General features: G+C 39.6%; 1 protein-coding gene across 4 annotated transcripts in view; it reads left to right on the top strand.

Annotated features, from left to right (window-relative positions):
• The window catches only part of ADAMTSL3 (ADAMTS like 3), a 371,527-nt gene that overhangs the window by 139,868 nt on the left and 216,500 nt on the right, over positions 1-15,159 (top strand). For all 4 annotated transcript variants that reach the window (XM_018066193.1, XM_018066194.1, XM_018066196.1 and 1 more), the window contains exons 5-6: positions 4,243-4,288; positions 13,466-13,702. In XM_018066193.1, coding sequence (XP_017921682.1) covers positions 4,243-4,288; positions 13,466-13,702 — 283 coding nt within the window. The remainder of the gene's footprint in view (positions 1-4,242; positions 4,289-13,465; positions 13,703-15,159) is intronic.

Raw genomic sequence — 15,159 nt, 5'->3', positions numbered from 1 at the left:
AAATAAGCAAGGTGACAATATATAGCTTTGACGTACTCCTTTCCCAATTTGAAACCAGTCTGTTGTTCCATGTCCAGTTCTAAAGCTTCCTGACCTGCATACAGGTTTCTCAAGAGGCAGGTCAGGTGGTCTGGTATTCCCATCTCTTTCAGAATTTTTCACAGTTTGTTGTGATCCACACAGTCAAAGGCTTTGGCATAGTCAGTAAAGCAGAAATAGATTTTTCTGGAACTCTCTTGCTTTTTTGATGATACAGCAGATGTTGGCAATTTGATCTCTGGTTCCTCTGTCTATTCTAAAACCATCATATACCTCAAAGACAACGGAATCTTATCATTATTGAATTCTGTCTTTGGATCTTAGATTGGTAATTCTCAACCAGTATGAGGTCTGTAACTCTAATGCTATCGGTTTAGTTTTATAACGTTCATCTTCAAAATGTATAAGGGAATATACACATGTATACATTTTTAAATATAATAAATTAAGACCAAAAAGATAAAAACAGGTAGTCAAATGAAAATTGAGTACCTTGTCTGTATTTCAGTTCAGAAATGTAACTATCATTTAGGTAATGCTTTTGGAGGCCGCTGTAGTGCTCTTCATTTCACTCCAAAATGTCTTTCTCCCGTATGTTTTGTAACTCCCATTAGGGATTGGATCTTCCAGAAAACAGATATGAAGAGACTAGGATACAAGCTGCAGTTAAAACAGAAGGTTAGGTGAGGATGGTTTGAGATGTAGATGGAGAAGGGTGAGTTCATGAAGGATTGCAAAGAAAGAAAAAGTGTATCAGAGTTGTTCCCTGGTGACCTTGTGGTTAGGATTCCAGGCTTTCATGTTCACTGCCGTGGCCCAGGTTCAATCCCTGCTCAGGGAACTGAGATCCCACAAGCTGCATAGTACTTAAGAATTACAAATATTCTTGGAACAAGAGAGTAATCAAAATTATATTCTGAGAGTAATATACAACACTGAAAATAAAGACCCTGAGTATTCCAGTCAAAAAGGCCAAACATTTTTAGTCAAAATAGATGAAAATAAACACATGACTATTAATAGGTACACCCTAACTGTGGTTTTTGCTTAAAATGTTAATGAAACAAAACACTATATGTTTCCACACACAAAAAAATAAAATACATGTACAATAGAATAAAACTCAGACTTGTCTTCTGCACGTCTAAATGTCAAAGGTCAATAAAGCATGTCTACAGTTTTGAGGGGAAAGGATCATGTAAAAAGTAATAGATCTTGCAGTGTTACCTTTCCTGTGTGAAACACAAAGGTCAGTAATGTGGGAGACATTTACCCTTCTTGAAGAAACAACCAAGTCAAATAATACTTAGCCAACCAAGAGTTAAAAATGCATGCATGAAAGAGTCATAAGATGAAACAACTGGTATTTGTTACCCATTTCTAGATATGTATCCTAAATCTGAACAAAAATGGAAGCATAAAAACATTTAGCAGAAAATTATTATATAAAATAAGAAGACTCAGCTATCTTGCTCATGAATATTTACCCAAGAGAACTGAAGTTGTGTTCACACAAAACCTGTGTGTGAATGTTTACAACATTTGTGTTTATAATTGCTAAAAGCTGGAAACAACCCAAATATCCAGCTGGTGAATAGGCAAATTGTGTGATACACACAGTGGAATACTTTTCAGCAGTTAAGGAGTGAACTACGGGTACACATATCAACACGGATGGATATAGTCAAAAGACTATATACTGTGTGATTCCATTTACAGGATAAGGTAAAGTTAATGGGGGCAGAAAACAAGTCAATGGCTGCCAGGAGCTGAGGGTGGAGAGAAGTTGGCTACAGGGGGGCAACCTGAGGATATTTATGGGATGATGGATCTGTTCCACATGTTGATTGTGGCAGTGCTTACACAACTGTATGGGTTTGTTAAATCTCATGGAATTGTGAACCACCCCAAAAGTGAATTTTACTGTACATAAATTTTAAAAGTAGGGAAAAACAAGAGACAGCGCAAGTGCCTACAAAAGTTAATGTGTGTGTGTGTTGTGTGTGTGTGTGTTGCTCAGTCATGCCTGATTCTCTGTGATCCCATGGACTGTAGCCCACCAGGCTTCTCTGTCCATGGGATTCTCCAGGCAAGAATACTGGAGTGAATTGCCATTTCCTACTCCAGGGGATCTTCCCACCCAGGGATGGAACCCGGGTCTCCTACATTGCAGGCAGCTTCTTTACTGTCTGAGCCATCAGGGAAGCCCAGTGTCTGTACAACAGTGTGAATATACTTACAGTTTTGCATAGTATACTTAAAATTGGTTAGGATTGTAGATTTTATATGATGTGTATTTTACCACAATTTTAAAAAATTAAAATGCAAAACTACAAGACAAGTAATGTATTTATAGTGGTTTATTATGTAGTCATTAAACAATTTTTCCAGGGAATTATTAATAAAATAGGAATATGGTTATAATATTAAGTTAACTGAATACACAGTTGAATTGGCTATAAATAAATCTATAAATAAATTATAGCAGAAACACTGGAAGAGGAAATGCTAAAATATTAAGGGTAAAGGTCTTGATGATGGGATTTTTTTTAATGATATATTTTCCTCCTTTATACTTCTTGGCACATTATTAGTTTTCGCTTATTCTTTTTATAGTTGATAAAAATAGAATTGTCAGAAAGGGTATGCAGTGAGTTATATATTGCTGACATAGACTAGTTCAGTCATTTCATATAGGCTCATATTTAAATCACACCAGCAAAGAAAAAAAAATGATCTCTTTGGACTCAATTTGTAGCAGTTCTGTTCTTCCCAGATTAACTATTCTAAAACAAATGACATAGTGACAGTTGACTTTTAATTCAAGATTGGGAGTTAAGCCTGTGTTTAGCTTTTCTGGCTCCAAATTTGCCATTGAATGGGCCAAGGAAACATAAAGGGTAAAAACATAACTCCATGGATAAGTTGGAAAAGTTTACAGGTGAGTTATCTTAAGGAGTTAATGTATATAGAAAATGTAGAGCAGCAAGCCCTACACTGAGGAGGGGACCTGCCAGATGGAATTCCAGACGTCCAGAAGGAAAGTCTGCCTGAAAGATGAGTGCAAGGTCCCAGAGCAAGTGGCTGGAGGGGAGGGGGGAGTGTGTGTGGTGGTCATCCTGGATTCTCAAACCTATATATATGGGGATATGACTTCAGACCCTACAATATCGGTAGTCTAAGAAAGTTGCCCCAACACTATTTTGTAGTGTTTGTTTAGTAAGACCAGCGGCTGAAGTAAAATATAAGCATTGCCACAAGCTAATTCCTGGCAGAGACAGTTGTATTTCTTTAGACTATTTTCACAGTTAATGTGAATATAGTAACATATGAAAATATGATTGAATATACCTGTTCAATGCATTAGGAAACTTTTTGTTTTTTAGGAATTTTGCTTTTTAAACTTTATTGAGGTATAGTTGATTTACAATGTAACGTCTGCCCTTCAGCATGGTGACTCAGTTATGCATATTTAATTCTTTTTTATATTCTTTTCCATATGGTTTATCATAGATATTGAATATAATTCCCTGTGCTATAGTCCAACCTTGTTCTTTATCCATCCTATATATACTAGCTTGCATCTGCTAATCCCAAGCTCCCAGTCCACTCTTCCCAACTGCCCTACCTTGGCAAACATTAAGTCCGTTCTCCTTGTCTGTGAGTCAGTTTCTGTTTCATAGATATGTTCATTTGTGTCATATTTTAGATTTCACATATAAGTGAGATGGTTGTTTTGATTAGAGAGGGAGGTTATAGAGGGCCTAGTTAACTTGGTGACCTCAGCAAGTAAGGAAGAGAGATTCTCCCACAGAGGGGTGCTACACAAAATGCTTCTGCCAGTACCTTTCCTTTCCTTTTCACAGGGGGAAAAAAAATATGCACACATTATACACATGTGTGCACACACACACACACTATACACAATACTATAATACTATTAATTTCAGTGGTTATTATGAACCCTAGGGTTAAAACTGTGCTTAAGTAATACTATTACGTGAATTCAGCTAAAGAATTCACTACTGTGACAGTTCTATGAGACTTTTTGGCCTCCTGATTCCTAAAAGTTATTTCTTAGAATTTAAACTTTGAATTTTTGAGTCAGTGTTCATGAATAAGTTTTACAAGTGCCTCGTTTTTCCTTTTTTTTTCCCCCTGCTTGCAACTTCCATGAAATCCTTATTTTCTTTTCCCCTGCAGGAATTGTGAAGGGCAGAATATTCGATACAAGACATGCAGCAATCATGTAAGTTCTGTCATAAAAATATATAATCCCATAAAATATGTTGTTGTTTTAAGTAATAACATTATGTATTGTAAAGCTAATGGCCTCTTGGTACTCCTTGTGGAAAATTTGAATATTTGTTTAATTGATGATACGTTTTGTGTATCTCATACCTTCCATTTATACTACCTTTTTTAGGTCACTTTATGGTCTAATTTGGTAAGCATTTAATAATTTCTGATTTCATGGAAACAATACATAATACTTATAAATGCCTTCCAAGTTCAAAGTGCTCTATGTGTGGGATTTCACCTGACCCTCACAACCATCCCTGAGATGCTGCCACATGAGGTGTGGTTAGTTTTTTCAAATGAGAGGCCTGGAGTTGTGGGAGGTGAAATTATTTTCCAGAGACCACGTGGGAAGAGTACAGACTTGATCTTCTCTAGTGCTGTTTCTCGTGCTCCAAAACACCTGTCCTGCCCCCTGCAAAATGTATTAAGGAGTACTGAAGGTCGTGACTCAAGAAAATCACACCTGGGAAGGTTTTATAAACCTTACTCTCATCCTACAGTGATCAAAATGAACAAAAAATAAAATTCCAATACAAATGTGCAATGCAAAATAAATGTCAGAAAACACAAATCCTATTTTATACCCACATTGAAATGACAGGAGTTCAAAGGAAATTCTGAAACCCTGGAGATCTAAATCCATTTATTCTAAATATTTCACTTACTGGGGGACTGTCCTCTCTCCTCCTCCTCTGTCCTGGGCCAGTATGAGACTGCAGTCCTGAATAAGCATTTCTGTTCTACTGACTGGAACTTCTCTTCCATGGGCAGCTCTGGACTTGGGGAGTAGAGAACACACAGTTTTAGCAAGACCTTTTGTCTGTGGAATTCAAGCCATGTTTCAGTCTGTTTTAATAAGTGACGAAGCAGAAATGTTTCTTTCTCAAACATGGGTGGGAAAAATTCTTATTTATTGAGCAGAGGATGAGATGGTTGGACAGCATCACCGACTCAATGGACATGAGTTAGAGCAAACTCCAGGAGATATTGAAGGACAGAGGAGACTGGCGTGCTGCAGTCCATGGGGTCGCAGAGAGTCAGACATGACTTAGCGACTGAATGACATCAACAAATTTTTAGGGCACTCAAAATACAATGACACCCAGCCCTCAGGTAGATATATTTGTGTTCACTATGTCCTAAAAGGGATTTTGCGAGTCAAAGCAAATAGGTTTCGTGTGTCCTTAAGACAAGATGAGCTTGGAGAATCGAGCAACAATTGTGTGCTTAGGTACGCAATTAAGTGAGCTGGAATCCAGGAGGGGATGAAGGAGGGAGAGAAGCTGACCTTAGCATAGATGCAGGCTGGAATTTAGGTATAAGCAGAGTCTAGCATGTGGATGCATGAGCAGCCTGGGGGACTTACACACACGACTTTTAGATCTGCTGCCTTTTGCCTGGGTACATTATATTTTTTAATTGCTGCTGTAATGCATTACAACACACTTGCTTACAGCAACACAAATTTATCTTATAGTTCTGAAGGTCGGAGGTCTGATAACGGCCTCACTGGGCTAAAATTAATATGTGTCAGCAGATCTGCATTCCTTCTGGAGTCTCCAGGGAAGGATCTGTTTCTTTGTCTTTTCCAGCTTCTAGAGGCTGCCCTTATTCCTTGGCTTGTGGACCCCTTTTCCGTCTTCAAAGCCAGCAACACTACATCTCTCTGTCCATTATTATGTAGTCACATTGGCCTTTGGTGACAACTGAACAAGTTTTGCCTACCCAGATAATCTAGGATAATCTCCCCACCTCAGGGTCCTTAACTGTAGTCAAAGGATGCCTTGAGCAAAGCCCCTTTTGCCATATAAGGTAGCCTAATCACAGGTCCTAGGGATTATGTTTTGACCATCTTTGGGGAAGGTGCATTGTTCTGATGAACACCATGGAACAGCTTGTCTTCTCAAACAAATTGGTATGGCAAATTCCTTGCAGTCATTCCAGAATAAATTTCACAACAGTATACTCTCAAGCAGTACTCTGTGAAGCTATCTGGGGGATTCATTTTAAATGCCCAGATCAAGATAAAAAGGTGATAAAGGTCTAGGATTATTGGGCCATATAATATAGAGATATATAGAGAGATAAAACATAATCTCTAAAATTGGTGTGTATTGGTTACAATGGTCAAACTCAAACTTTGGTTTGAGTGAAGGTCTGATGCCTTTCAGGCTCTGAGGGTCTTGAGAGTACCTTGATATCTAACTGATGCCCCCCTCAGAGGAATCTGCAGAAATCTTTACCACCTCTAGGCTGGTAAGAAGGAGATGCTTAGGAGGTGGGAGCTAGTGGATAGGACAGCCATGTAAATGTCACCCTCTTCTGTTTCTCAGAGTTGGAGTCCTACGAGGGTTGTTAGATTTCATTAGAATAGGACATTAGTTTCTGCACTTGTTGTTACAAATGCAGAGTTTCCAACAACATTCTTTACAGGGAGGAAGGGCACCCTGTGGCAGGTCTCTCATATCGGTGGTGTTCAGGGTGCCTCTCCCTCTCCATGTGCCAAGTATCTGTAGCCACGATACTCAAGCCCTGCTGCAGACCACATGGATAAAGGCATCCCTAGCTGCAGGGTTGATGATCTGTAGAAGATCTGTTCCTCTTCAGAAGTGATTATAGAAACCTTGCAAGGGGGTCCAATGCAGTAAGTCTATGTGCATGCATGCATGCTGAGTCGCTTCAGTCGTGTCTAACTCTTTCCTGACCCCATGGACTGTAGCCTGCTAGGCTCCTCTGTCCATGGGATTCTCTAGGCAAGAATACTGGAGTGGATTGCCATGCCCTCCTCCAGGGGATCTTCCTGACCCAGGGATTGAACCTGTGTCTGTCATGTCTCCTGCTTGGGCACGTGGGTTCTTTACCACTAGAACCATTCTGGATGTAACCAGAATGAACTCAGGGTACAAATATGGTCACATCTTGGTTTCTTTTTTTACATGTAATTACTTGAGATGCCTCCTGTTTTGTTAATTAGGGATTTAGAATAACTTTGTTGAAATCTCCAAGGAGTCCAGAGAGCAGGAGTGGGGACTGTTCTGCAGCCCTCATCAAGTGGAGGGAGAACTGAGTTATGAGTCCTGCTGTTACTTCTCAACGCTTCCAATGTCCTCACTGAAATAGGCCACACTCGTTCAGTAGTCAGTGGCTCCCCTGTCCCTGGGGATGGGACATGTCACTCACTCCTCTGAAGGAAGCTGCCTTCAGTGATTCCCAGGTCAGGCACTCTTTTATAAGGGAAACTTGCTTTGTGATCCAAAGATGCCTGCACCTACAGTGCTGGGAACCTGAGAGCTCTATGTGATGGGACTGCAAGATCTCCCATTCCATCCAAGGGATGTCACTCAGTGGCCACGAAGGGGAGTGTGCTGTATTGAGAAGCAGAAGCCACTGCCGGTGAGCTCTGGAGACCTGACATTCGGTCCTGTTCCCAAGGTTGCTAATACTTTTCTGTTCCTGGTTATTTGAAGGCTCAGGCTCTCAGCTTTCGGACCATGTAATTTTTCACATGTGTATCAGCTTTCTAACTCCTAATCAAGATCAATAATAATAGCAACAATAATGGCTCAGACTCGTTAAGTACTACTAAATATCCTAGGCATTGTTCTGAGTGCCTTTTCATGAATAAGTAAATTTAATCCTCATAGTCCCTACGAAGTTGAAGGTGATTAGGGGAGATGAGACTTTGGGCTGGAAGGCCTGTGAGGCGAAGGGAACAGAGCATGTCTGTGTGCAGTCCTACGGCCTCGGGTAATGGCTGTCCCCAGACATGATCCTCCGATCAGCACTCAGCGCGGACTCTTGCCGCCAGGGCTGGGCCACTGCGGCCTCAGGGAAGAGTTATCCTTATCAGGGGTGCATGGAGAAGTGGAGAAGTTCCAAGAGCAGTCATGCATGTCAGCAAGGAGGCCATACACCTGAATTCACTCACTCATATGTTTTTATACCAGGCTTTATGGGATTAAAGGGACAGCTAGAAGAGAGCAAAGGGAACATATTTTTAAAAATGAGTATATCATAATTGGGAAAGAGTGTTTTTGTAGCCTGAACCCATTTTTATACAAACACAGACTGAGGCATGTGTAATTCTGCACAGTGGGTTCCCTGGGCTCCCTGACAATTTTCCAGAAGAGGTAACATTTCATGTGACCCCTGAAAGATCCTTTATACTCTGGATCCTATATTCATAGGCTAATTTCTGAGAGTTTTTTCTTAGAGCTTTTTTTTTTTTTCCCCATTACTCCTACGTTAGGCAAGGACCTCTTCCTCTCATATCTGTCTCAGAACTCCAGCCCATCTTGTTATCATCCTGGCCCTCCTAAAATGCCGTGTATTGTGTCCCTTTTTTGTGTCACTCCCCACCGTATTGCTTTCAATTCCCCTCACTTGCATTTCAGGCCCTCCAGCAGTTGGTGAGATTTATATCTTATTCACCCTGACTGGACAAGGCTGTGCCTCATAGATATTGAACTTATTTCTACTGTTTGCCTTTTGCTTACGTTGTCTCTCATATCTTGTCCTATTCACATCATATCACCCTTTAGGTCCCTTCTGAACTGTTACTTCTTCATGATGTATCATTTGCTTATTCTAGCTGATAATGGCCACCTATGGTAATTTATTTTTATGCTGGGAAATTTGGCATTTGGTGTGTAAGAGGATCGTGAAATTTAGCTCATACTACAATATGGATAGGAAGATAAGATAAAATGTTCATATTTGCTTATACAAAAATCATATTTCTCCTGAGTCCCTACTCATTGGTTATCTAGGGGAATATATCTAATCCAAATTAAAGTTTGGTCCAGTCCCATTATATAAATCATCTCTTAGGAAATGGTCTCTCTCATATAAAAATGCTCAGTTTATCAGATAGTCTCTGTCTCGACTTCTCTCCCAAAGTCGTCCATGCTAGTTGATGTATTCTCATGGCTTTAGGAAGGAAGGGAGACCTCTGTCTTTAGAATGGTCCTTGAATGGGTGCTGTTTGTTGTCTGCTGTATCTCATTCCCTCTCCACCTCCCTCTCTCCCCTTCCTCCCATCTCTTCCCTCCTTATCTCCCTCTCCATCTCTCTCCTCCTCCTTCCCCTTTTCCATTTCTGTGCCTCCCAGGCCAGCTACTCCTTCCTGACTGAGTCAAATCTTCCTGATTAGGATTTATTCTCTCCTTATCAGACTGATTCTTTCCTAATCAAGTCTGTTTATTCAATTTTAAATTTAATTTTTGGATAACAATTTTATTTCTTTCATTGCAAAGTCCTGCTGTAAGTCTACAAACAGCAATAGATAACCTACTGTTTCAATGAATTCCATGTACATGGATTCTACATCTCCAATAAGATAACAAGCTCACTAAGTAGTTTATGGATGATATTCTTCTTTTGTGTTCCTCACAGCATGTCACCTGGGCAAAACCCATAAAGTATATTTAATAAATAAGTGTTGTCTTGAACTTAACTGATGTGAAGAAATACTTCTCGGGCAAAGGGAAGCAGAAGGATGTTTGGCATCCAAGCTTCCTAAACATCAACTAAACTTTAGACACAAGGATCCCTAGATTGTCTTGAGCCAGGGCATGGAACGCAGCTGAAGCAGACTAGACAGGCTTAATGTTGACACTGGAAGAGCACCTTGTGAATGAAAGCAATAATATAAGCAGTCACTGTCCCCCAGAATGACTAGAAAGCAGTATCATGGGATGGAATGCTCATTACTTTGGGACTCAGTCTTGGCTCTGTCATATTCTAGTTGTCTGTCTTTGAGCTAGCGACTGAAGACCTTCTGGATCTGTTTTCTCCCTTTATGAAAACGAGGCTAATGAAATCCTGACATACCCCATGTGAAGGGTAGTTATGACGAGAGAATGTCAGTGATATTTCCTGGTAAACAAGAAAACACTGTCCAGATATATGGCTGTCTTAATCAGGGGTCATCATTTGTAAGGAATAGAAGCCCACTCAGATTAGCTTAAAGAAATGGAATTCACTGAATGGGTGGGTGGATGTTTAGTGGAATTTAGGCATAAGCACATCTCGAGGACCCAGGAATCAGAAAGTGAAGCCTGGGTTACTTACTCCTTCAGTTGAAACCCATGGTTTATGATCTGACCTTCTTTCATGTCTAATTATTTTTTCTTTGCTGTGGGAACTGGCTCACTTTACTTCAACATGCATCACATAAAAAAATGACTAGCCTAGCCCAGACTAATGTGAGTTCTCAGCTTCAGTTCTTCTGTTGCAATTCCAAATTCCTGGGAAAGGTTGACCCAGCATGGACTAGTTGTTTGCTTCTGACAGCCTCGGCAAAGGAGGCTGGGTCACACAGACCAACCTGGCCACCCCTTCAGCAAGGGCTCAGGTTCGGCTAGCTTCCTAGTTGCTTTCTGTTAATTAGCTGATTTTGTAAAGCTTCATTGGTTTGGGGGGTTTAAGACATTCAAGAGTCAGCTAGCACTTGCAGTTCCTGGAGCACGCTTAGGATGGTAAGTGGGCCTGATGCAGGGGAAGTTATTTTTACCTTGCTCTCTAAAATTCTCTGGTTTGGATTTCAAAGAGTCAGATATAGAGAAAACAGGCCATGGTTGAGGAAAGAGGAGTTGAGATAATTTTATTACTGATGATCTTCTCTATGGCTAGATGGAAGACAAAGCCCTTATTCCAAGAGAAAAATGTCATCTGGTCTTAATCTTCTTCAACTTGATTCTTTCATATCTGTGACCTTGGTTAAGGGTTAATCTTGCTAAAACAAAAAAATGTAGACACAGTGGATTCACAACAAAGTAATACAACTAATGCCAGGGGAAAGTTTATTAATTATATTTTATGTATTCCCTAACTATGTTCAAAAAAGGCTTCCCTGATATCTCAGTTGGTAAAGAATCTGCCTGCAATGCAGGAGACCCTGGTTCGATCCCTGGGTTGGGAAGATCCCCTGGAGGAGGAAAAAGCTACCTAATCCAGCATTCTGGCCTGGAGAATTCCATGGACAGTACTATATTCAAAAAGGATTTAAGGCATTTTATAAGGGTCTAAAGCACAAACAAGTAAAATATAAAAATCAAGTAGTGAAAAGAGGATAAATAGAAGAAATTATATTTTAAAATTCTGGCTGATAATCTGTTAATAACTATTTGCAGAAAAATAAAGTTAGAGTTCTACCTTACCCCATAGATCAAAATAAATTCCAAATGCAATTAAGAGTTAAGCATAATTGCTAAACTATTAAAGAACTAGAAAAATACATTTAAGTGTTTATCTTTTTCATGGCAGGGTGGGAAAAGCGTATCTCATTAGTAAAGAAAGAAACCTTGGAAGGAAATATGAATATGACTACATAAAAATTTAAAACTTCTTGACTTCACAAAGCACCAGAAACAAAATTAAATGAGAAAAATATTTTCAGTACAAACAACAAAGAGTTGATAGCTTCACTATGAAATTTAATAGCTTTATCTGTTAAAATAATAAAAACACAAACACTCCAGAGAAAAATGAAGGACAAAAACCAAATTTTTGAAGAATTAATGCAAGAAGCAAATATACATGAAAAGATACTAAACCTAAATAATGAAAAGAAATGCAAATTAAAACATTGAAATTAAAAAAAAATATTGAAATTCTATTTAACACTTATGATTAGAAAAAAATTTGGAAAATTATATCCAAACCAAGAAGAGATACTGAGAAAAGGGACCTTATGTATCCTGATGATAATAAGAAGACCTTTCTGAAGGGCAATGAAGCATTAATTTGAAATACTCATGAAACATACCCTTTTTCTCAGAAATTTTATTTCCAGAAGTTTGTCCTTGGGAAATAATAAAATTTGGTCAAAGACTTATGTATGAGAATCTTTGTTATTTATTCTTTTTTTGAATAGAAACTATTCCCAGAGTTTTTACAATGAACATTTATTTCTTTTGCAATACAAAAAAAAAATCACCTTTCTGAATCTATTTTATTTAATTAAAAAGTGAATTCATTCCCATTAATTGGGAAGTTTGTGCTCAGTTTTGAAGAGTAAAGGAGCGTTTTTGTCATTCAGCATCTTGCTTTGGAAATGTCTGATGAGACCGGTTAGTAATTAAATAAGATCCTTGAGTCATCAAAACTTGTACAAACACTTTTTACCTTTAGTATGAGAGCTTCTTGGGGCTTCCCTGATAGCTCAGTTGGTAAAGAATCCGCCTGCAATGAAGGAGACCCCAGTTCGATTCCGGTTGGGAAGATCTGCTGGAGAAGGGATAGGCTCCCCACTCCAGTATTCTTGGGCTTCCCTTGTGGCTCAGCTGGTAAAGAATCTGGCTGCAATGCAGGAGACCAGAGTTTGATCCCTGGGTTGGGAAGATCCCCTGGAGAAGGGAGAGGCTACCCACTCCAGCATTCTGGCCTGGAGAATTCCAAGGACTAGGGTGCAAACAGTTGGCCACGACTTTCACATGAGAGCTCCTTGGGGCTGTTTATTAGCTTTTTATTGTAGACAGATTTGAAAAAACCATGTTGTCTCTTTCCATTCTAGAGCCAGTCAAAGGCAGGCACTGGGTACCAGTAAAGTGATGACTGGGGGCCTGAGAGCAAGAGAGGAAAGGCATGAACTAGATGACAAAAATAGTGAAACAAATGCAAGTTCCCACATTAGTGCAGCAATTTGGGGCCAGTTAAAATAATGGCTAATAATCATTTACGTTGAAATGGCTCCTGAAGGCATGGATGATGATTAATATTTCCTATGGAAGGCCTTAGGTCACTGGGAAAACTCCAAAAACATTCCATTTCCCTTGTTTCAAAAACAAAGAGGTTATGTAATATGTTTGAAAATTTATATTCAGTATGTTTAAAATAGAGCAGAATTAGGCATTTACATAGGGTAAGCTTTAATTATCTGAAAAAAACTACCTGAGTAGAAAAATAATCAGAATAAATTAGGTGATTCCCTCCGTGATCAGAAAATTCCACAGTAGAATTCCACACTGAAGATTCTGAAGTTTTTTTTTTTTTTTTAAAAAAGGAAGGAATGAAGTGACTTCCGGAGAGGAGGTGGGGGTCTGCTGTCATGGGACTCTTGCTCAGCCTTGCGCTGACCCAGCTGACCTCGCGATGTGCCTGTGGCCCTTTTTCTCTGCTTTAGGACTGCCCTCCGGATGCAGAGGACTTCCGAGCCCAGCAGTGTTCAGCCTACAATGACGTTCAGTACCAGGGACGTTATTATGAATGGCTTCCACAGTACAACGACCCTGCCGCCCCCTGCGCGCTCAGGTGTCAGGCCCGGGGACAAAACTTGGTGGTGGAGCTGGCACCCAAAGTCCTGGATGGGACACGGTGCACTGCTGACTCCTTGGACATGTGTATCAGTGGCATCTGCCAGGTAAGCCACACCTGCTTCCCGGGCCCCTGTCTCCAGCCGGTGCTGCAACCACTGTCAGTAAAGATAACCTTTCTCTTCTGTACTTCAGTTCATGCAGATGAAATATTGCCTTTGAGGATTTTAATGTAAAACATATCTTTAGGAGTGCTATTCACCTGTAGATTATATTTTACTTATTCAAAATAGTGTAAATTTTGCCCATATAGAGTCAAAAGACAATAATATATGACTTGTGGATTTTTCTAGATCAGTGGTTCTCCAACTTGAAAGTACATCAGAATCACCTGAGGGACTTGTTAAAACACAGTGTTCTGAACCCCATTCAGAGCTTTTGACCCAAAAGGTCTAGGGTAAGGCCTCAAAATTTGCTTTCTAGCAAGTTCCCAGGAGGTGCTGATGCTGCTAGCCCAAAGACCCCACTTTGAGAACTACTGATTTATTGGTATTGATAGGTTCTCTGAATTTTCTCATTAAAAGTAATTCATTGTTTGAGGCCTGTGGGAGCAGTGACTTATTTACTAAGTAATTAGCATGAGTGTACTCCAGCAGACTTTTTAGAGTGATCTTTGCAGAGTTGTGATGAATGTGACTGAAGTATAACCCCCTGTGGCTTGTAATAGGGGTGAGGACTCAGAAGACTATGACAGGTTGCTGAGACAGTGTGGGGATTGTTGGGAAGGGATAGAATTCTACTCCATTCCTTTGATCACTGGAAAAAATTATAAACATAGGGAATGCTTACTATTCCATCTACCTTATTATGTTCATAACAAAAACAGCAGTAATAGTAGCAAATGTCGCTAACCATCTACTAAGTATCAGACCCTGCCAGGTATCTCTGACTTCTTATACTTGGAGGAACCGTGGTCTTGCTTATCAGATGAGCTTCTCCTTCCTACATCCCTCCGTCTGGAAAACAATCTCCAGTTGCTCACCACAACACCTTGGAGTCATTCTTTTCTTAAAAACATTTTGTTGGAGTACAGTTCTTTACAGTGTTGTGTTACTCTCTAGACAGTAGATTCTCATTAGTTTTCTATTTTATATATAATAGTGTATATGTGTCAGTATCAATCTCCCAGTTCATCCCACCCCCTGTTTCCCACTTGGTGTCCGTACATTTGTTTTCTACGTCTGTGTCTCTATTTCTGTTTTGCAGGTAGGTTCATCTGTACCTTTTAAAAATAATCATTCTTGAGTTTTCTCTTTCAATCTACACATGTAATCTATTGCTGAGTCAATTCTACCTTCAGACAGCATAGTTAGATCTTGTTTTTTGAGCTACCGTGACATTATCTTTTTAACTTGTACATTTCAACTCACTGCCATACCCCAGTACTTCCACAATATCTGTCCCCATCAAAGGTCCTTAATTAAAAACTGGTTGAATAAATGAGTCTTGTCTACTTGCAGATGCAAAGGTTGTTCATATCTCTTGGTCTCTTTTATTTCTCTCT

The sequence above is a fragment of the Capra hircus genome, chromosome 21 (assembly GCF_001704415.2).
Source record: "Capra hircus breed San Clemente chromosome 21, ASM170441v1, whole genome shotgun sequence".
In the NCBI taxonomy this organism is placed as follows: Eukaryota; Metazoa; Chordata; class Mammalia; order Artiodactyla; family Bovidae; genus Capra; species Capra hircus.
The sequence above is the reverse complement of the archived record's forward strand: the minus strand, read 5'-3'. Positions and strand labels throughout refer to the sequence as shown.